Source organism: Chiloscyllium plagiosum, unplaced genomic scaffold (genome assembly GCF_037043375.1).
Source record: "Chiloscyllium plagiosum isolate Xiang-an unplaced genomic scaffold, Cpla_swu_hap1 HiC_scaffold_34, whole genome shotgun sequence".
Classification (NCBI taxonomy): domain Eukaryota; kingdom Metazoa; phylum Chordata; class Chondrichthyes; order Orectolobiformes; family Hemiscylliidae; genus Chiloscyllium; species Chiloscyllium plagiosum.
In genome coordinates, this window is record NW_028270172.1 from 32,983,313 (window position 1) to 33,004,778 (window position 21,466).

At 40.6% G+C, this 21,466-nt stretch overlaps 1 protein-coding gene across 1 annotated transcript in view; it reads left to right on the top strand.

Annotated features, from left to right (window-relative positions):
* Positions 1–14,194: 14,194 nt before the first annotated feature.
* stt3b (STT3 oligosaccharyltransferase complex catalytic subunit B) overlaps positions 14,195–21,466 on the top strand; it is a 116,785-nt gene continuing 109,513 nt past the window's right edge. The window contains exon 1 of the mRNA XM_087978587.1: positions 14,195–14,677. Within this exon, the coding sequence (XP_087834713.1) occupies positions 14,511–14,677 (167 nt within the window). The 5' untranslated portion in view covers positions 14,195–14,510. The remainder of the gene's footprint in view (positions 14,678–21,466) is intronic.

Here is a 21,466-nt window from a genome sequence, read left to right on the forward strand (position 1 = left end):
CCCACTCACTTTACTTGCCTATATCAATCTGCACCTGCCTTATGTCCTCTTCACAACATACTCTCCTACCTAACTTTGTGCCATGCACAAATTTATTTGCCATGCCTTTGCTCCCTTCGTCAAAGCTATTGACATAAATTGCAAAATGCTGGTGCCTCAACAGTGGCCCCTTTGGATACTCACTCATCACATCTTGTCAATCAGAAAAAGACCTATTTATCTATACTGTGTTTTCAGTCAGTCAATTTGCTATTCACTTTAATTTATTCCCCACAAACCATAAGCTTTTGCCTTCTAGAAATCAAAATACATCACTTGTACAGGTTCTTCTTTATCCACAATACAGGTACATGCTACCCCTTTAAAGAACTCGAAGAAGGACCCAGAAGATTGTACATCATATAGACCAATATCCTTGCTAAATGTAGATTTTAAAATCCTTTCTAAAACGTTAGCACTGAGACTAGAAAGGATCCTGCCACATATTATAAAGGAGGATCAGACGGGGTTTATTAAGGGCCGTAGATCATCCAATAATATTAGAAGGGTTTTGAATATGATTCAAGCCTATCATCAGGGAAAGATACCAGGAGTAGTGGTTTCATTAGACGCGGAAAAGGCATTTGATAGGGTTGAATGGTCATATTTGTTTTACACATTGGAAAGGTTTGGCGTTGGACAGGTGTTTACCAAATGGGTCTCAACATTATATAGTGATCCCAAAGCAGTTGTGGTTACCAATGGATTAGGTTCAGATAGCTTCAGTGTGAGTAGGGGCTGCTGTCAGGGATGTCCCCTCTCGCCATTATTATTTACGCTAATAATTGAACCACTAGCAGAAGCTATACGAGCTGATCCTAATATAACGGTCCCGAGGATTGGTACAGGTAAACATAAAATTACCCTTTATGCAGATGATGTTCTTCTATTCCTCAGTAATCCTTTGATGTCCGTACCTCGCCTAATCCAAGTTATTAATACATTTAGCGGATTCTCAGGCTATAAAATTAATTTTTCAAAATCGGAGGCTATGCCAATGGGTGGCCTTGCTATGATACCCCACTTAGCGGATGGATCCCTTTTTCCCTTTCATTGGTCCCTGGAGGGCTTCTTATATTTAGGCATTTTTATCACTCCAGTGTTTGGTCAGTTGAATAAGGCTAATTTTGTGCATTTACTGGAAAGGATAAGGCAGGACCTCCAGCGATGGGGTGACCTTCCAATTTCCTGGTTGGGTAGAATAGCACTAATCAAAATGAATGTCCTGCCCCGTTTCCTATATCCTATGAGAATGCTTCTGGTGATGCTGCCGAGGACGGCTTTATGTAAACTATATGGCTGGCTGGGTTCCTTTATTTGGAATCATAGGCGGCCCCTCATTAAGCTGAAGAAGCTACAGCTTCCACAGACAAGGGGAGGATTGGACTTCCCAGACTTTAGGAAATATCAGTTAAGTTCCCTATTAAGTTACATAGCTGATTGGGTCTTGTCTGATCCACAATCAATCTGGTTGGACATCGAGGCCTCTCAAGTAAAATACCCACTTATTAACCTTTTATTCTCAGACAAGAGGAAAATCATTACAGATCACTGTAAAAACCCTATAATACTAAATACAATTAAGGCTTGGAATATAATGCGGCAAAATGAGGGCAACTCACGTAAAACATCCCCCTATGCACCGCTAGTGGGAGGATGGGGATTCCAACCGCGGTTTACAGATGCCACTTTTAAACTCTGGAGATCCAGGGGTATCTCATGTTTAGGGGATCTATTTAAAGATGGGGTCCTGATGTCTTTTGAACAGCTGCGTCAGAAATTCGGATTACCTAATGGAGACTTCTTTCGATACTTCCAAATTCAAGATTATATACAGAAAAGACTACGTTATTAGATAGTCTTTATAAACCAGATAGAGAATGTAGTGTCCTACGACCAGTGGGGGTATCTTCCGTCAGTACTATTTATCATTTACTACATGATGAAGTATCGGGAGAGATGGATAATCTGCTTAAAACATTGGATCAGGATTTGGGACTAGAAATCTCTATAGAAACGTGGAATGATATTTGGGAAAATGCTAGAAGAATTACTACCTGTAACAGAACCCAGGCTATCCAGCTGAAGATACTTCATAGGGCCCATATAGCACCGGTTCGACTGGCAAAATTTAAGGCAGGAGCATCTCCAATGTGTCCTAAATGCAAAATAGAGGTGGGCACTCTTGTACATTGCCTATGGACCTGTCATAAGATCCGTAGATATTGGACTAAAGTAGCAAGTACCCTGACAGAAATTTTAGGAACGGAAATTAAAGTGGACCCTGTATCTCTCCTTTTGGGCTTTTCGAACTTTCCCTCCCTGGACACGTACGGGAAGAGACTTTTTCTATTCTTTCTTTCTGTGCAAGGAAAAATATTTTGGTGAACTGGGTGGCTGAGGGCCCCCCTGGACTTTTAAATTGGCACAGATTAATTATGGAATGTATTCCCCTTGACTTCCTCACAGATATGGTGCACCGAAAGACCGAATTATTTTATAAAATATGGCAGCCCTTTTTGAATTACATAAATACAGATATTTCGGCTATCCTAACAAGGGCTATTATTTAACTGAGATTATAAACCTGGCTGGTCCTGGGCCCCTCGGGGGAGGAATCCCGCACGAATACGGGTTTTATTATATCTGATGTTAACACATTCCGACTTAAATATACACTCTGGTTAGTTGTAGGTTAGATTAGTAGATAGTTGAGTTTTGTTGTTTTTCTTCTTTTTTGTTTTTTTTTGTCTTTTGTTAAATTTTGGCTATTGTATATTTGAGTTAATTGTATTTCAATGTTTATAGCTGAGAGTTTTGTTTATTTTTGTAAACTTGTAAAAATGTTAAATTTCTAATAAAAATATCTATAAAAAAAAGAACTTGAAGAAACAAGATTTCTCTTTGACAAAAAAACACTAATTCTTCCTCATTACCTTTAGTTTTTCTAACTGCCCAACTGTAATCTCTGTAATGATCGATTCTGACATTTTTCCTACCGCAAATATCAAACTGAGGAAGGGTCGTAGGACTCTAAACACTACCTTTGATTTCTCTTCACAGATGCCACCGGACCAACTGAGATTTTCCAGCAACTTCTGTTTTTGTTTCTGATTTACAGCATCTGCAGCTCTTTTGGTTTTTATATATCAAACTAATTGGCTATAGGTTTCATTTTGTGCTTCCCTTCCTCCTTGAGTAGATTGGTTATAGTTGGTACTTTGCAGCTCAATGGAAACTTTCCTAAATCTAGTAAATTTTGGAAAATGAACACCAATGCATCTATTACCTCACTAGCAACCTCATTTAAGACCCTAAGAATGAAATCCATCTGGACCAGGAAAATTGTCAGCCCACAGCTTTACCATTTCCCTTGTGATTGTAGTTTCACTATGTTCCCACATCCTTCCACTTCCTGTTTTACAATTATTACTGGAATGTTATTTGTATCCTCTGTAGTAGACCCAGAAAGAAAATATTTGCTCATTTCATCTGCCAATACTTTGTATCACCTATTAACTCCCATTTTCACTCTCTTGAGAGGACCAATACTCACTTAATTATTTTCCTTATTTAAATACCTGTAGAAATCTTACTCTCAATTTTTACATTCCTTGCTCACTTTCTTTCACAGTCTAATTGCTTCCTCCAGATTGACCTTGGTCATTCTTTGCCATTCTTTATATTTTGATCAGTCATCTAAGCAGCCACACATCCTTGTACAGTTCTGTGATTTTTCTCAAGTTTGAGGTTCCCTAAAATCTTTAATTAACAATGGATAGTCATTCTCACTTTAGAATTTTACTTTATCGTAAGAATATACTTAAACTTAGCATTCTGAGATCTTAAGTAACTGCCCCTATGTCACTATTGATTTATCAAGCCTGGTATACCAGTTCACTTCAGCTACCTAAGCTTTCATGCCCACATATTTTCTTGACTTATGTTTAAAATACTGATCTTAGTCCCAAACTTCTTCTTTTCAAGCTAAATGGAAAATTCAATAATATTATGGGTGCTGCTACCTAGGGACACCTTAAAATGGATGTCATTAATTATTCTTGTCAAGGTATGCAATATTAAGTGTATTGCTCTTTGGACAGTTTCAAAATGTGCTGTTCTAAGAAACTATCTTGAGAGTATTCTATGATCTCCTATTTCAGGTGCTGTTGTCAACCTGCTTTTTTTTAAAGATTGTAAGTTAAAGTCACTCACGATTATTGTTCTCCCTTTATTAGAAGCACTCAATATTCCTTCTTGTATATCTTGTCCTACATTGTGCTTTCTACTAAGGCCTGTAGATGATTCACACAAGTGTATCCCTTATTTCCCCTATTGTTTCTCATCTCCGAAACCAAGGCCACCTCTAAATATTGCATTAATACCATCCTTCAATAACAGTATTATCCCTTCAACTTTACCTAGCTTCTCATTCATGTACCTCTCAATATTCAGGATCCAATTCTTGTCATCCAGCAGCCTTGAGTATGTAACAAATAATAGGTCTTATCTATTTACTTTTAATGCATATTAGCAATTCATTTACATTTTTATGAATGCAATGCATATTCAAATATAAATTTTGTTTTTATTATGTTTCTAACATCTAGTTTGCACTGTTAAGGAAGTGGTGGAGGCTGGTACAATAATAACATTTAAAAGGCATCTAGATAAGTATATGATTAGGAAGGGTTTAGAGGGATACGGATGTAATGCTGGCAAATGGGACTAGATTAATTTAGGATATCTGGTTGACATAGATGAGATGGACTGAAGGAGCTGTTTCCATGCTGTACAACTCTATGACTCTATAACTGTAGTCTTGATGGTGTATTCCTGGGTTTTTTTTCTATCTACCCCTTACTGCTGTTCTCTGAGTCTTATTTCTCATATCACTATTTTTCATCTTTTAGTTGCTGTGGTTGATAAAGTTCAATGTCCTTTACAGGAAGTCAAGATCAATAAATGCATATTAGAAAGATATTCCCCTATTCCACATGCCACCCCTCACATTGCTCAATGCATACTTTCAAACTAAAACTCTTGCCTAATATTGAGAAAGACTGTCTCCACTTCACCTTCACACAATCAACAAAGCTGCTAGTGCATACTTAACTTCTGTTACTTCTGTGTATTAACAATTATTCAAACATGGCAGGAATATCATTTAAACACATTCACTGATATTTTTCTATCACTCTTATTGCACAAGGTAACTCATGACTGCAGGGAACAGGAGAGAATGGAAAGGAAAGGTCTGCCTTCATTCCATGAATCCTCTGCTCCGTATCAAGAGGCTACTTGTTACTTAGGATATTGCATCTGGCATTGCCAAGAATGTTTAGGATATTTTTGCATTTGCCCCATCTTATATACCTATCTCACCTATATCTTGTTCCCTGTGAAATATAAACTGTAGATCGTGTGACCATAGTCCCTTTTCTTCTTCACCTCACTTCCCTCAACCTTTCCTTCCTTTGAAGAAAGGAGTCAGGAGTACAGCAGATATTCCTCATCACCCAACAGCCTGTCTCTGGTTCATCAAGGTGGGTCAATGATAATGGTATGGCTGAAGTTTGTAGAATATTGTGCAGATGTAGAGGTTCCCTCCATGGCTGGAATTATGTTTTGCATTCACAAGTGTTAATTATTATGATTTATCTCTGTACAGTACAAAGATTCACATGCTAGCCATCTTATGGTTTCAACACCCATGTCTACCTGCTGTAACACAGATACGATTGTGACAATACTATAACTTTAAAAGACATATTTTCTTCTTTTTCTTGAGAGGTTTTAGGACAGGCCAAGAAGTGCCAAGCTGTGTATTTGAATTCAATGGAGTAAACAGCTTGTCAGGCCTTGGAGCTTTGTTTAAAAGTTGGAACAATAGAAGTAGTCGGAATAGATGGGGTCAAGCTCCCCCAGAACCAAGAACTCCGGGTGTTTCGATTTCCTCCACAGTCAAAAGCTGTGCGGGTTAGGTGAATTGAACATGTTAAATTGCCCATGGTGTCCAGGGATATGTAAGTTAAGGGCATTCGTCAGGGGAAATATAGGGATGGGGAATGTGTCTGGGTGCATTACGCTTTGGAGGGTCAATCTGGACTTGTTGGGGCAAATGGCCTGTTTCCAAACATTAGGGATTTTAATGTTATTGCTTATCAACTTCTCCAATGCTAATTAAGGCCGTGACGTTGTCCATTCAATTCTTGAATCGGGTACAGTCCACCCAAGCAGTCCCAGACAAGCTCTTCTGCAGTTTCAGACCAGCATTGTACTACTTTCTGTTAAGAATCCTCTCATTTCAAATTCTTCTTGTAAGCTGGGAGGAGGAACACAGCATTGTGATTGGATTTTCCAAAGCACAAACAAGGTGTGAAGCAGTAGATGTCTTTGGTTGTGTAGCAGTGGTCAATGATGTTCAGTCCTCCAGTGGGGCAGGAGATGTTTAACCTGAGACCATATCATCACGAGTGAAGATGAAAGATCTCATGGTATTATTCAACTCTGAGTTCACTCAGAGTCCTGTACAACATTTGAACCTCAGCCAATACTGGTAAGAACATAATAGGTGGTCAGTTATCTTATTGGGTATCATATTTACCAACTCACACAATAGTAACTGTACTTCAAAAGTATTTCACTTACTGCTATTTTACTTGAAACATCATAAGTTTGTCAAAGTTGTTTATAATGGCACTTTTTTTGTTCTTAAATTAGCTCTTTTGATCTTCTAGTTCCACCATCAACAAACGCACAACATTTGATCCTTATAATTTTTCAAACCAAAGTAAATTAAGTCTGATACAGGAAAGAAACATATCTAAGGGTTGCCACTGCACATTCAAAGAATACACAGCGTTCTTCTTATAACTTCATTTCTATCATACATGCTTAGCATCATTCACTCTTGTGGATCATGAGAAGCAGAAAATGTTGCCCCTGCTGGTGCCACATGTCAAAACAAAACAACATAGGTACAAGGCATAGGCAGGAGACCCAAGGCATTGCAAACTGAAGACAGCCAAGCAGATTATAACGCATCAACTGAAATATATTGCATAACAGGAAACTCCTTTTTTTCAAAATTTCATAACTAGAAAATCAAATTTTATACAGCTGCTCAAGCTAAGCTTGACTCAATTTAAAGCTTAGATCATTGCCAATGAATATTAAATTAATTTTATTTAACGATATTGGACATTGTATAATGTATGTACAATATGAGCAACAACAAAATATACAAAGCAACATTATTTATTAATAAAAATCCACAGCTGTAAATTCAGGTCTCAGTCACCTCGGATCATATCTTAACCTAATTTCTTCCTTTTACAGCATGAATCCACTGTCGTCATCTTTGAGATGTTACAGCAACCCGTGTAATCATGCTCCCACACACCTGATCTTTGCGACCAATTCTCACCCTTGAAAGTAGTCTATCAACTTTTGACGTAACTGGAGCATGTAAAAAGGTTAATTAGGTCAAAAATTCAGTAAATCAGGAAATGAACATGATAGAGCACGATTAAAGTGATTGGGAAACAAATTGAGAGCAGGATATAAATTAGATTCAGAGAGATAAAGAACCTGAATTATATCTTATTTCAGCATATCTAATGGAAGTTTGCAACTAATGTGTCTCTCCTGAATTATCATTCTTAGGTAGATAAATGTGGAAATCACTTGCACATAGCAAGGTTTAGCAATCACAAAATAAATGATCAGGTAATCTGTCTTGGCAATTTTGGTTGAAAAGTTCAATGATTACACAGCTGCTTCAAAATTTGACTTCAGCAACAAATGACAGATGGCTTATGATTGTGGAGTCTAGATAAGTGAAACTATCAACAACCTCCAATGTTAATTCTAGCTAAAAGTGATATATCAATGTCCTGGACTGAGACATTTATCTCTCTAATTCTGACAAACAAAATTTTTTACAGGTGTGAGCAAATCTATTTGCTGCTCGAAGTGTTTTGCAATAAGGAAATGCTAGTGTGGCATCATCAACATAAAGCAACTCTCAGCTGAAGACTTGGCATCTTTGCATCTCACATCTCAGGCATGCAATACTGAATGGTTATTTGCCAGTTCTGATAAGTAGATAAATGCATGGCTGAGGAGCTGGTGTGTGGGAGAAGGATTCACATTGTTGGATCATTGGAATCTGTTTTGGGGTAGAAGTGACCTGTACAAGAAGGACGGATTGCACCTAAATTGGAAGGGGACTAATATACTGGCAGGGAAATTTTCTAGAACTGCTTGGGAGGATTTAAACTAGTAAGGTGGGGGGTGGGACCCAGGGAGATAGTTGGGAAAAAGATCGATCTGAGACAAGTACAGCTGAGAACAGAAGTGAGTCAAACAGTGAGGGCAGGCAGGGACAAGGTAGGACTGATAAATTAAACTGTATTTATTTCAATGCAAGGGACCTAACAGAAAAGGCAGACGAACTCAGGGCATGGTTAGGAACATGGGACTGGGATATCATATGCAATTCTGGTCTCCTTCTGATTGGAAAGATGTTGTGAAACTTGAAAGGCTTCAGAAAGATTTGCAAGGATGTTGCCAGGGTTGGAGGATCTGAGCTACAGGGAGAGGCTGAACAGGCTGCGGCTGTTTTCCCTGGAGCGTCGGAGGCTGAGGGGTGACCTTATAGAGGTTTACAAAATTATGAGGGGCATGGATAGGATAAATAGACAAAGTCTTTTCCCTGGGGTCAAGGAGTCCAGAACTAGATGGCATAGGTTTAGAGTGAGAGGGGAAAGATATAAAAGAGACCAAAGGGGCAACTGTTTCACGTAGAGGGTGGTATGTGTATGGAATGAGCAGCCAGAGGATGTGGTGGAGGCTGGTACAATTGCAACATTTAAGAGGCATTTGGATGGGCATATGAATAGGAAAGGTTGGACTGGGTGCTGGCAGGTGGGACTAGATTGGGTTGGGATATCTGGTCTGCATGTCAGTAGACACCTTCCATATGTGATCTGCAGGCATACAGTAGTCATCAAGAGGAAATGCCAAACTACGGGACAGCACAGTGGCTCAGTGGTTAGCACTGCTGCCTCACAGCACCAGGGTCCCAGGTTCAATTCCAGCCTCGGGCAATTGTCTGTGTGGAGTTTACACATTCTCCCTGTGTCTGCGTGGGTTTCCTCCGGGTGCTCCGGTTTCTTCCCACAGTCTAAAGATGTGCAGGTCAGGTGAATTGGCCATGCTAAACTGCCCATAGTGTTAGGTGCATTAGTCAGATGGAAATGGGTCTGGGTGGGTTACTCTTCGGAGGATTGGTGTGGACTTGTTGATACAAAGGGCCTGTTTCCATGCTGAAGGAAATCTAATTTAATCTAATCTACGCCTGTGTCAGAATGTTTGGCTCAAAGTGGATCTTAAAAGAGATCAAGTTTTGCTGTCATAGCTGGCCTGACCCATCATGTTGTCATGGAAAAAGGATACCACACTGAGCAGTATTGAGAAAAACAATGCTGGTTAAGATACTGAGAGGATTAACTGCTCTTCATTGTGGTGTCAAGGGCATTATAATGACCATCTATAGAAGCAGGCAAGACCTCAGACTACAATATTTGTATAAGTGCAACATTCTCAATACTGTATTGCATTACTGAATGCATATTTGTAACTTTAAAAGAAAAATGGACTCTGCTGACTGGACCAGCATTTATTGGTCATCTAATTGTCCTTGAAAAAGCCGTGGTGAACTGCCCTCTTCAACCGCTGTAGTCCATTACATGTAGGTATACCCACAACATCATTAGGGAGGGTGTTCCAAGATTTTAATCCAGTGATACTGAAGAAACAATTTTCCATTTCCAAGTCAGCATGTTAAATGATTTAGAATAAAATATTCTAGTGGTGATATTCCCATGTAACTGTTGCTCCCATCCTCCAGATGCTAATGGTTGTTGGTTTGAAAGGTCTTGACTCAGGAGCCTTGGTGAATTTCATCAGTGCATCTTGTAACTGGTACACATTGTTGCTACTGAGCATTGGTGGTGGTCTGGATAATATCTAGTTCTTGCTGCATTTAGCGGGAAGGACTGACCTAGCTAGTGTTCTGGGGCCCTAGACCCTAAGCTCACTATGGAAGATGGTGGTATTTGAATTCAATAAAAGTCTTGAATTAAACATCTCATGATGACCATGGAACCCACTGTTGTAAAAACCCATTTGCTTCACTAATACCCTTTAAAAAAGGAAAACTACCATCCTTATCTGGTTTGGCCAACATGAAAATTGCTTAGCAAGCCATTTAGTTGTATCAACTACTAAAATATCTCAAACTAGAATATAACTTTTAGTTTGAGGAAGTACTAAATGAAGATAAATAAAAATATTTAAGAAACTGGCATTCATCTAATGTATATGGAAATGAAACAAGCTTGGGTCTTCTACAAGATTGGAGGTCGAGTGTAACACAGATAATAAACAGCATCAAAGGAGAAGGAGAATCGATGTTTCGGGCATAAGGGCTTATGTCCGAAACGTCGATTCTCCTTCTCCTTTGATGCTGCCTGACCTGCTGCGCTTTTCCAGCAACACAGCTCTGATCCCCAGCATCTGCAGTCCTCACTTTCTCCATAAATAATAAACAACCCATTTCTGGATTATAATGAAGCCAGAAGGTCTACCTTTAGTTCAATGAAAAACTTAAATTGTTTAAAGGTTACAGCCAGAATAAAAGGTTACAGCCACTTGTAGAAAGAGAGTGTTTAACAGGACTATTACTTCTGCGATAGGAGATGATAAAACTCCATTAGAGTTAATAAATTAACCGTATGGCTGCAAAATTGAAGCATTACATTGGATATAAATTATTTTCAAGGTGTGCGTGAAGATTTGTAGCTTGGGTGCCGGTTGTCATGGTTGTGGGTATGTTTGCCGAGCTGGGAAGTTGATTTTCAGTGACATCACTGAAGATGTCACCTCGACAGGGGACGAAACATCTGCAAATCAACTTCCCAGCTCGGCGAACACACCCACAACCATAATATAAATTATTTAGTCTATATTTTTGGTTGAGAATATCCTGAAGTATGCCAAGCTACTATGGAGAAGGGCTGTGGTCTTATGTGTAATTTATTTTCATGCTTCTCACAGAAGACAGCGGGAGTCTTAGTTCGGCATAGCTTGCAACTCACTGAGTTGGGAGAGTCAAATAGAGATAACAATAACTTAACTGCTTACATAACATGATGTGGTCTCATGCTCAGTTGACACTTGTGGGGAGGAATATGATGGAATCTAGGTTAGAAGTGTCAAAGGCAATTTTGCAGTATTACACTGGAAGGTTGTAAGAAGGCAGGTCAGTATCTGTCAGCAAATAGAACAAGTAATTCACAGTCATAAGATCTTAAATAGAAGTTGGAGTGGCACTTAGCCAAAGCAAATGCAAGGATATCCTTAAAGTCTTACCGCAGAGAATAACTAAGACACTGTGGAAAATTAAAGTGAATTCCAGAGATTCCTGGCATACTTATCATTTGGAACCAAAAGAAGTGAATTAAACTTTAAGGATCATGCATAGTATAAGGGAACCTTTATGGAGTATGTAGTGACAGGAACAAGCAAAACATAGAAATGAGTTCATAGCTTAAGAAGTTATAAACTATAATGCCAAATGAAGCCTTCGCTTAATTAATTTTATATACTATAAAGATTGCTTGCATAAAAACATTAAATTTGGTGGGGTAGTTTTGACAATCACAAGATTTTTAGATGCTAATGATCTCTAACATTAGTGCAATAAATGTGATTAAGTACAGATATTAGCATCGATTACCTATTTAAAAAAATAGGGCTTGTGGGTTCTTATGAATTGTCCTGAATTCAAGTCTCATCTGCTCCAGAGATGCATCATAACATATCTGAACAAGTTCATTGAAGATGCCTATAACAAAGGGGTTTGAGGAAAAATATGCCTGAAACAGAGAGATAAACCAAGTATGATGGACAGAAATAAATGAGAACAAAAACAGAAAGGGGGGTGATGCATATGAACTAAATGGGGATAAAGTTAGAATGACAAAGTAATGATTTTTCATTATTTATATAAATGATTTGGATGTGAGATAAGAGGTATAGTTAGTAAGTTTGCAGATGACACGAAAATTGGAGGTGTAATGGACAGCGAACAAGGTTACCTCAGATTACAATGGTATCTTGATCAGATGCCTAATGGGCTGAGAAGTGGCAGATGGAGTATAATTTAGATAGATGCAAAAAAAATAGGGAAAGCAAATCTTAGCAGAGCTTAGCAGAGCTAATGGTAAGGTCCTAGGGAGTGTTGCTGAACAAACAGACCTTGGAATGCAAGTTCATCGTTCCTTGAAAATAGACTTGCAGGTAGACAGGATAGTAAAGAAGGCATTTGGTATGCTTTCCTTTATTGGTCAGCATATTGAGTACAGGAGTTGAGAAGTCATGTTGCCACTGTACAGGACATTGGTTAGGCCACTTTTGGAACATTGCATGCAGTTCTGGTCTGCTTCCTATCGGAAGGATATTGTGAAATTTGAAAGGGTTCAGAAAAGATTAACAAGGTATTGCCAGGGTTGGAGGATTTGAGCTGTAGGGTGAGGTTGAATAGGCTGAGGCTGTTTTCCCTGGCGCGTCAGAGGTAGAGGGGTGACTTCATAGAGGTTTATAAAATCATGAGGGGCATGGATAGGATAGAAAGACAAAGTCTTTTCCCTGGGGTGGGGGGAGTCTAGAATTGGAGGGCATAGGCTTAGGGTGAGAGGGGACAGATATAAAAATGAGGTAAGGGGCAACTTTTTCACACAGAGGCTGGTATGTGTATGGAGGAGAAAGTGAGGTCTGCAGACGCTGGAGATCAAAGCTGAAACTTTATTGCTGGAACAGCACAGCAGGTCAGGCAGCATCTAGGGAACAGAAGATTCGACGTTTCGGGCATATGCCCTTCTTCATTCCTGAAGAAGGGCATGTGCCTGAAACGTCGAATCTTCTGTTCCCTCGATGCTGCCTGACCTGCTGTGCTGTTCCAGCAATAAAGTTTCAGGTATGTGTATGGAATAAGCTGCCAGAGGAAGTGGTGAAGGCAAGTACAATTTCAACATTTAAAAGGCATCTGGATGGGTACAGAAAACGAATAGGAAGGGTTTAAGAGGGATATGGGCAGGGTGCTGGCAGTTGGGATAGCTGGTCAGCATGGACAGGTTGGACCAAAGGGTCTGTTTCCGTGCTGTACACCTCTATGATTGATTTGGAGATGCCAGTGTTGGACTGGGGTGTACAAAGTTAAAAATCACAACACCAGGTTATAGTCTAACAGGTTTAATCAGAAGCAGTAGCTTTCGGAGCTCCAAAAGCTAGTGTGCTTCCAATTAAAGCTGTTGGACTATAACCTGGTGTTGTGTGATTTTTATCTCTATGACTCTCAGGGCTGTCGAATGGGAATGTTCGTAATCTAAAGAAAAGAGACCCAATTAAAAACCTGAAAACATTTTATCCCAAATTGTGATGGCCCAGTTTAAAATATGTCGCGTTTCGTAAATCAAAACTGGCGAACTCTCTCCAAATGTGCATCAAATCACAAACCTATATAAAGTCTCGGGGTTGGTGGATAAATCATTTCCAACGATCGTTTGAATCGAGAGCAACCAGTCAGGGGGTTAAAACAGTAAAGGGAGTGGAGGCGGAATGCTCTAATATTTACCAGCTTGGGCAACCAGTGGATGAACTACACAAACCGTCCCACTAGTTGACACGCACACACTTTTATTTTTTTATTTAATTTATTATTATTATTATTATTATTATTGCAGCCGCCCCCTATTCCTTTACCTCAGACGAACTACCTCACCGGCTTCTACTGCCCTCGTCAAGATTTTATACCCTGCCCCCATTGCCAGCTCCAATCATCAGCCTCCACGCCGTCGCCAAGACGCCTCCGCTGATTGGATCAAAGGATCCACTGACGTTCTTCTCCCCCCCCGCCCCTCCCCAAGACAACAGAGTAAGCTTCCCCCTGATTGGTCGCCACTCTGAGACCCAGCCAACCGTCGCCCGGAGCAGAGGAAGTTGATGGAATCCGCGGCGGTTTTTTTTCAGTTGTGTACCGCCTTTTCCGTTCGGCGTGGTTGCTACCGTTTTTTGTCTCCCCCCCCCCCTCACTCCAGTCCATAGTTTCCCGTTGGTTCCCTGACAACCGATCGGTTCCTACCCCGGCGGTTGGGGAAGGAGATTGGTCAGACACAAGCGGCCCCGGACCCAGCGCCGCTCCTGTGCGAGTGATGTTAGTGCGGGGCTGAGAGCCGGGAGCCTTCAAACCCCCTTCCCCTTTCCCTATCCTTGGCCTGGTCCTACCCCTTCCCCCCCCCCCCACCCCCCAACTTACCAGTTACTGTTTGCACCCTCAAATATTTTCAAAGCCCCGACGCGGTTTGGTTCCCCCCTCCCCCCCCTTTCTTCCGTTAACTTGTAAAATGGCGGAGCGTTCTGCGGTGGAGGTGAGGAGCCTGGTCTCTCACCCGGCCGGCTGGCAATCTCTCTTGTCCTTCACTGTCCTTTTCTTGGCCTGGTTGGCTGGATTCAGCTCCAGGCTATTCGCCGTCATTCGTTTCGAGAGCATCATCCATGAGTTTGACCCGTGGTGAGTAACACGCGTACAGCCGCCTTGCCTCAGTGTAAAGCCCGCGGTTTATTTTCTTTTTTTTGGGGGGGGGGCGTGTTCGGCGGGTAGATGGACCTTGGACGGGGGTGGTGGGTTGACGCAGGAGGAGAAAAAGGGAAGCCGGGAGATGAAAGTAGACAGAACGGGGTGCAGTATTGAAGAAGGAACACGGATTTTTTTTAAAAAAGGGGAAGGAGGAAGGACACCGGAGGGAAGGAGGCGAATGTGGGAATAAAGGAAGGAAAAGGGGAACGTGGGTGGAGGCATGGTACTGGAAAAGGAGGTGGGGGACATGGGGTTGGGAGAACCTGCTGGCGGGATACTTGGGGAGAAGAATGTGAGAGGGCGGGGGTGGGAGGATCATGGGTGGGGGTGATGTGCGAGAGGAAGAGGGGGCAAAATCATGTGGGTGGGTAGAGAGCACAGCACAGAGAGCCATGTGTTGGAGGCACAGAGAGCATGGGCGGATCGGAGTGGGCTGACATGGAGGTTGAGAAAGTTGGAAGGGGGAAGTGGTGAGGGGCAGAGCAACACTTGGCAGGTCAGAGGACTTGCAAAGGGAGAATAATGAATGACAGCAGAGGGAAGTGAGTTGAGATGAAGTTGGCATGGGAGTGGAATGGATGAGGGAATGCAGGATACGGGGAGATCAAAAAGTAAGGAATTGGGGGTGGACCAGGGAGGAGGTGTTCAGTAGATAGGAGGTAGGTGAACTCTGATGCACAAGAGGGTCATGCACAGCAGAGAACTCAGGGAGCAGCAGGTAGTGACTTGGAAGTTAGAGAACGGAGTGCAGGGGAGGATGATCTGTAGGTGAGAGATCGTTGATGGGGAAATAAATATGATAGAAAAGGGTAGGCAGATATGGTAGGAAGTTTGGGTGGGCAAGTAGAACATGAAGAGATTACTGAAAATTGGAAGAGCCACGGTTGGCCAGGTGTGAGGAAAGAAAGAGGGGCTGATTTTGGTTCTTCAGAAAGAAGAGTTAAGATAACTGAAGTTCAGGACAGAGGAGGATGTCAGAGTTCTGGAGTGAGTGGGGGATATCAAGTGTTTGGGACAACTTTGTGGAGCAAGGGAAATTATAGATACTGACCCATTCAGAGTTAGTGAGGAGGATGAACCTTGGAAATCTAGAGAGCGAACTTGGGATGTAGTATTTAAGCAGGAGGGTGAAGCATTGAGTGATTTTTAAACTGTGTGAATGTAAATTAGAAAAATTAAGATAAAAGTAGTTTTGTCAGGATTTGAAAACAGGAATTTGGGGAACCCTAGGGGTTTAAGGTCTTGTGGAGCTTGTGTTATAAAATGTGAAGTGGGTGGACAGGACATAAGCAATGTGATCACTGGATGATGGAGCTGAAAGTACCTAGTGAGTGGGGCGGTACGGTAATGGGAATTGAGATATGCAGAGCCGGGGATCGAGAAGAGACCTTTATAGATGGATAAATGGAGACAGGACAGTTGTCAGAGTAGTGTTATGGGAACATAAAGCATATGAATAATGGTGCCTAAGGAGGATAAGGGGTTGAGACCAGGAGACTAGATTATGCTGTAAAAGGGATTTCCTCACGGAAGGAGCAAGAGGTTTTAAGGAAGAGCATGTGAATCGCAAAGCTTTGAAAAGGAGACCAGGGGTTTGAAATGTGCAGCAGATGAAGAACAAGGAAAGTTTAGATATATGGATAGAAATAGGAATAAGTTGGGTAAAGAAACCATGGGCCTGATTGGGAATGTCGACAAGATTAGACAAAGAACAAAATACTTAGCTATGAAGTTGGAGAATGGAGAGGAGTTGAGGGGATTGAGCTATGGTTTGGTCAGAAGAAGAAGATGGCATTGATAGGCAAAATCTACATTGGAAAGGATAGGGCAAGGTCTTTTACCGCCTCTATTTGATTCAAACCTCTAGTTGTGAAACAGTGTTATGGGTAGTTCAAATACATAAAATTTTCACTCAAGCTATCTACTTAGATGAGCATATTTCAGCCATCTTCAGGCAGATATTTGAAGAACACTGACTACTCACTGGACTGGAGAGACAATTCCACAATGAAAAATGGTAGTTTATTGTTGCACTTTTATTTTTTTAATAAAATGGTCATGATTACTGAACTATGTAGATTTAAAAGAGCAGAGAGCATTAAACCTGTCCCTGCTTATGAATGATGTGAAATAGTTGGCAAGTCAATTAATTTTTTTTTAAATGCTGCTTGGGAGAGATCAAAGATCATTTGATTGTTCATATTCTGTCAAACGTATTTGAGAGATCTTTGGTAAATTTGTTTGATTTAAAAGTTGAGAAAAACTGCTTAAGATAGAGTTTATAGTTGGTTAGTTTACATCTGACTTGTAGAACTATTGATAATGAGTTGACGTTTATTGTCTTCCTGACTTCAAAATTGTCACTAGGGTTGCTGTACATGTTTCTTATTTCTTTGACAGTAAGTTATCTTCCAGTTGTATACTTGCAAGTTTAATATTTGAAAAAGAAATTGGGTCATTGTGTATGTGTGTGTGTGTGTGTGTGTGTGTGTGTGTGTGTGTGTGTGTGTGTGTGTGTTCTGGTGCAGTTCATATAATTTGCTGTCAATTGAAAAGATATAAACTGATGAACAGTGGAGGTTAATGGTTGGCAAAATGTTCACACAGTACATCCATGTTTGCTCATTCTGTACTATCCTGAAGATTTGAATAATGCTTTACAAGATACCCAAGAGATGCATCCAAATGCATGTATCAATACTATAGCATGAATGATGAAGAGTATATAGTGGGGATCATAGATCAGATGTTTGTGGAACACAATGACCTGATTAGCAGGTCACTACAAACATTCTCCTGTGTTGTTTTTTAACCCAATATGGATCCATAAAAATTGAATAGAGGATTCTGATTTGATGACTGGTTCTAATTTTATTTGATTAAAATGGCCAGCAATATTTAAAACATATTTTACATCCTTTACATTCACAATAGAAACAAAAATTCCAATAAGTTGTGGCTATTATTTGTGAGACCAAAGGATCAGAAAAAGAATCGGCTATAATTTGCAAGAAAAAGATTCATCTATAATTTGCAAGAAAAAGTTGTTTGCTTAATAACTGAATCTCCTTTGGAAAAAGTAGTCCAATTATGTCCGATAAGTAGAAGGGCTTGTAACGTCAAAAAGAATTGTGAGGATTTTAGAATTCAGCAAAGGTTAATGTGTAAAAAGTTTGTAAAACCTTCTAAGTACAAAAGAAGAGTGAGTCAAAGTGAACCCATGGTCAGAAACATGAGACATTATAATTTGGAATAAGGAAATGGTGGATATTAAACAATACTTTGTCATCTACTTGGAAGGTAGATGCAGTAAAAAATGTATCAATTGTAAGCAGGAGACCAAAAATGAGGAACTCCAAATAAATTAGCATTAGTGAAGCAATAATGCTGGATAAGTAATCAGATAAAAAGCAGACACTACCTTTGGACCTGATAACCTATGTTGTAAGGAGAAAGTGAGGACTGCAAATGCTGGAGATCAGAGCTGAAAAATGTGTTGCTGGAAAAGCACAGCAGGTCAGGCAGCATCCAAGGAGCAGGAGAATCGATGTTTCAGGCATAAGCCCTTCTTCAGGAGTTATGTTAAATGAGAAGAAGGGCTTATGCCCGAAACGTCGATTCTCCTGCTCCTTGAATGCTGCCTGACCTGCTGCACTTTTCCAGCAACGCATTTTTCAACCTATGTTGTAAGGCTTATTATGAGATGAGTACAGATAGATGCATCAGTTTTGATCTTCACAATTCCCTAGATTCCAGAACAATCCCTGTGTATAAGAGGGTAGCAAATGTAACCATGTTATTAACAACAAGAAAGGAGTGAAAGAGAAAAATGAAACAAGGCCACTGACCCTGATATTAATAGGAAGTAAATGTCTAAGGTGTATTTTTAAGAAAGTAATAACAACATGCTAAGGAACTCAGTCTTATAATCGGACAGAGGCCAAGAGGATTTATGAAAGGGAAATCATTGTACTTGACAAATCTTGTTTGTGGTTTAATGAGCAGAATATATAACAGAGCAACCAGTGGAGGTAGTGAATTTTGATTCGCAGAAGGACCTCACAAGATTATTACCCAAAATCCATCACTTAAGATCAGGGTAATATATTAGCGCAAATCCAGTTTAGGTTCGGATATCTGGTCGGCATGGATGAGTTGAACCAAAAGATCTGTTTCCGTGCTGTATATCTCTATGGCTCTAAAGCCTGATAGGCTAGGTGCTGGGTGGAATGGCTTTAGAATGTAGAAGATGGACATTATATCCAAATTGGAGGTCTGCCTCTCACATATAAACATATGAGTTGGGACCAGAAGTATGTCACTCAACCCTTCAAGCCTGCTCCACCATGTAGTTTGTTCATGGCTGATTATGTTCAGATTTTGTTGAATTCCACATGCCCTTAAAACCTGATTTAATTTCTGATGCTCTTGCCTAACAAAGCTGTTACCGCCTATTGAACATATTTAGTAGCTCTTTATCCAATGTGTCTTCTGAGAGTTCCAAAGTCGGACCACCCTCGGGGTTGGTGGTAGGGAATCTCTCATCTCAGCCCTAAAAGGGTGAACCCAAATTTTGTGTTCCCTGTTCTGAACTTACCCTCAAAAGTAACCAACCTTTTCACATCCACCTAGTCGAGGCCATTCACATTTTATCACTCTTCTAAACTCCAGTGGAAAAACAGCCCAGATTATCCAATCTTTCCTAAGATGACCTCATTCCAGTTATCAGTCCATAAATCACATTTGAACCTACTCCAATTCATTTACTTCCTTAAATAAGGAGACCAAAGTTGCATATGGTATTCAAGTGAATTCATCAGTGCCCTGTATGACTGAGGCAACATCCTTGTTTTTACGTTCAATTTCTTTGTCAAAAGTTAGCTTTCCTGAGGACCTATGTTTCACATACTAAACCACCTAGTCCCTTTACATCTTGGAATTCTGCGGTTGTTCTTCCTTTAAGTAATACTGTTTTTCAATTCCTGTCAAAGTGAACAACTTCACATTCTCACATCGTATTCCATATGCCAGATTTTTGCTCACTTACTCAGTCTTTCCATATTGGCCTTTGTATTTGTTCTGTCACAGCATACTTTCCTACCAACCTTTGTGTCATCCACAGATGTAGCTACCGTGCCTTCAATCACCTCGTGATATAAATTTTTTAAAACTCTTACTTAGAACCATACAGTCTAGAAAAGGTCCTCTGGCCTATTGACTTTGCACAGACAGAAACTACTGTTAAATCTACATAGTCCTACATTTCAGCATTTAGCCTATAGCCTTGTGTGTTCTGACAATTCAAATGTGCATCCAGGTACTTTTTTTAAAGGTTGTGAAGTTCCCTGTCTCAACTACCATAAGACATAGTAGTATAAGACATAGGAAGTAAGGCCATTCGGCCCATCGAGTCCACTCCGCCATTCAATCATGGCTGGGCATTTCAATTCCACTTCTCCTCGTAGCCCTTAATTCCTTGTGACATCAAGAATTCCTTGTGACATCTGCCCTCTCAGGCAGTGCATTCCAGATTCTCACAACCCTCTGTGTAAAAAAACCTCCCTCAAAACCTTCTGCCTTTCACCTTAAAATTATGCCCTCTTGTTATTGATTCTTCAGCTAAGGGGCATTGCTGCTTGTCAATTGTCACATCCTGCCAGTCTGAAAAGATTCATTCTTGCAAACAGGGTCCAATTTATGCACAATTTGGAACCAATGCAGGACAATATAACGGAGCCATTCATACCTGCTGGAAATGTTCGTATATCGGATCTTTAAAATTGTACCCTTGTATGAGATTGTGTCCGTAAGTGGGATGTTCGTAAATCAGGGCCCCAGACGTATTGTTTTCTGTGAGCCAGCCAACCTTCTATCCAAGCCAATACATTACCCCATATACAGGGATGGAAAATAAGAAGCACGGTTAGACCATTTAGTCCTTCAAGTCTTCTCCACCATTCAATATGATCATTCGTACCCTGATCCTGTTTTCTCCCCATACCGTTGAGCCCTAAGAACTTGATCTCACTCTTTATTGAAAACACCAGTGATGTCCACTTCTTGAATTTAATTGCAACGCAGAACTCTCAAATAAATATAGAACAGAGCTTATTTTTAGTGCATATAATTACTCATTTTGTCCTCTACTCACCAAGTCTCACTGTGCCACCTGTGATTGCACGATATCTGCCAATGCCTTGAAGTCTGGACTACAGATTGCAGGCTTCTACTTATTGACTATAGCTCCCCCTTCAACACTATAATTGCATCCAAACTCCGAGACCTAGGAGTCTGAGGACTCTGCCCTCTGCAACTGGACCCTCAACATCCTGACCTACAGACTGCAATCGGTGAGGATAGGCAACTGTACCTCCTCCATGACAACACTCTAGGTTGCGTACTCAGCCCGTAATTGTACTCCCTGTACGCTCATGACTGGTAGTCAAATTTTATCCAAACGCCATCTCCAAGTTTGCTGATGACACCACAGTTGTAGGCTGCATATCGAACAATAACGAAACTGAATACAGGAGAGTGAGTGCTTGGTGGCATGGTCTAAAGGTAACAATCTCTTCCCTCAAAGTCAGCAAAACTGAGCAGCTGATCAACTTCGGGAAGCAAGGAGGAGGGCGTGTCCCAATCTACATCAGTGACGCTGAGGTGAAGATGGTCGGAAAAGTCAAGTTCCGAGGAGTGACAATCACCAACAACCTGTCCTGGACT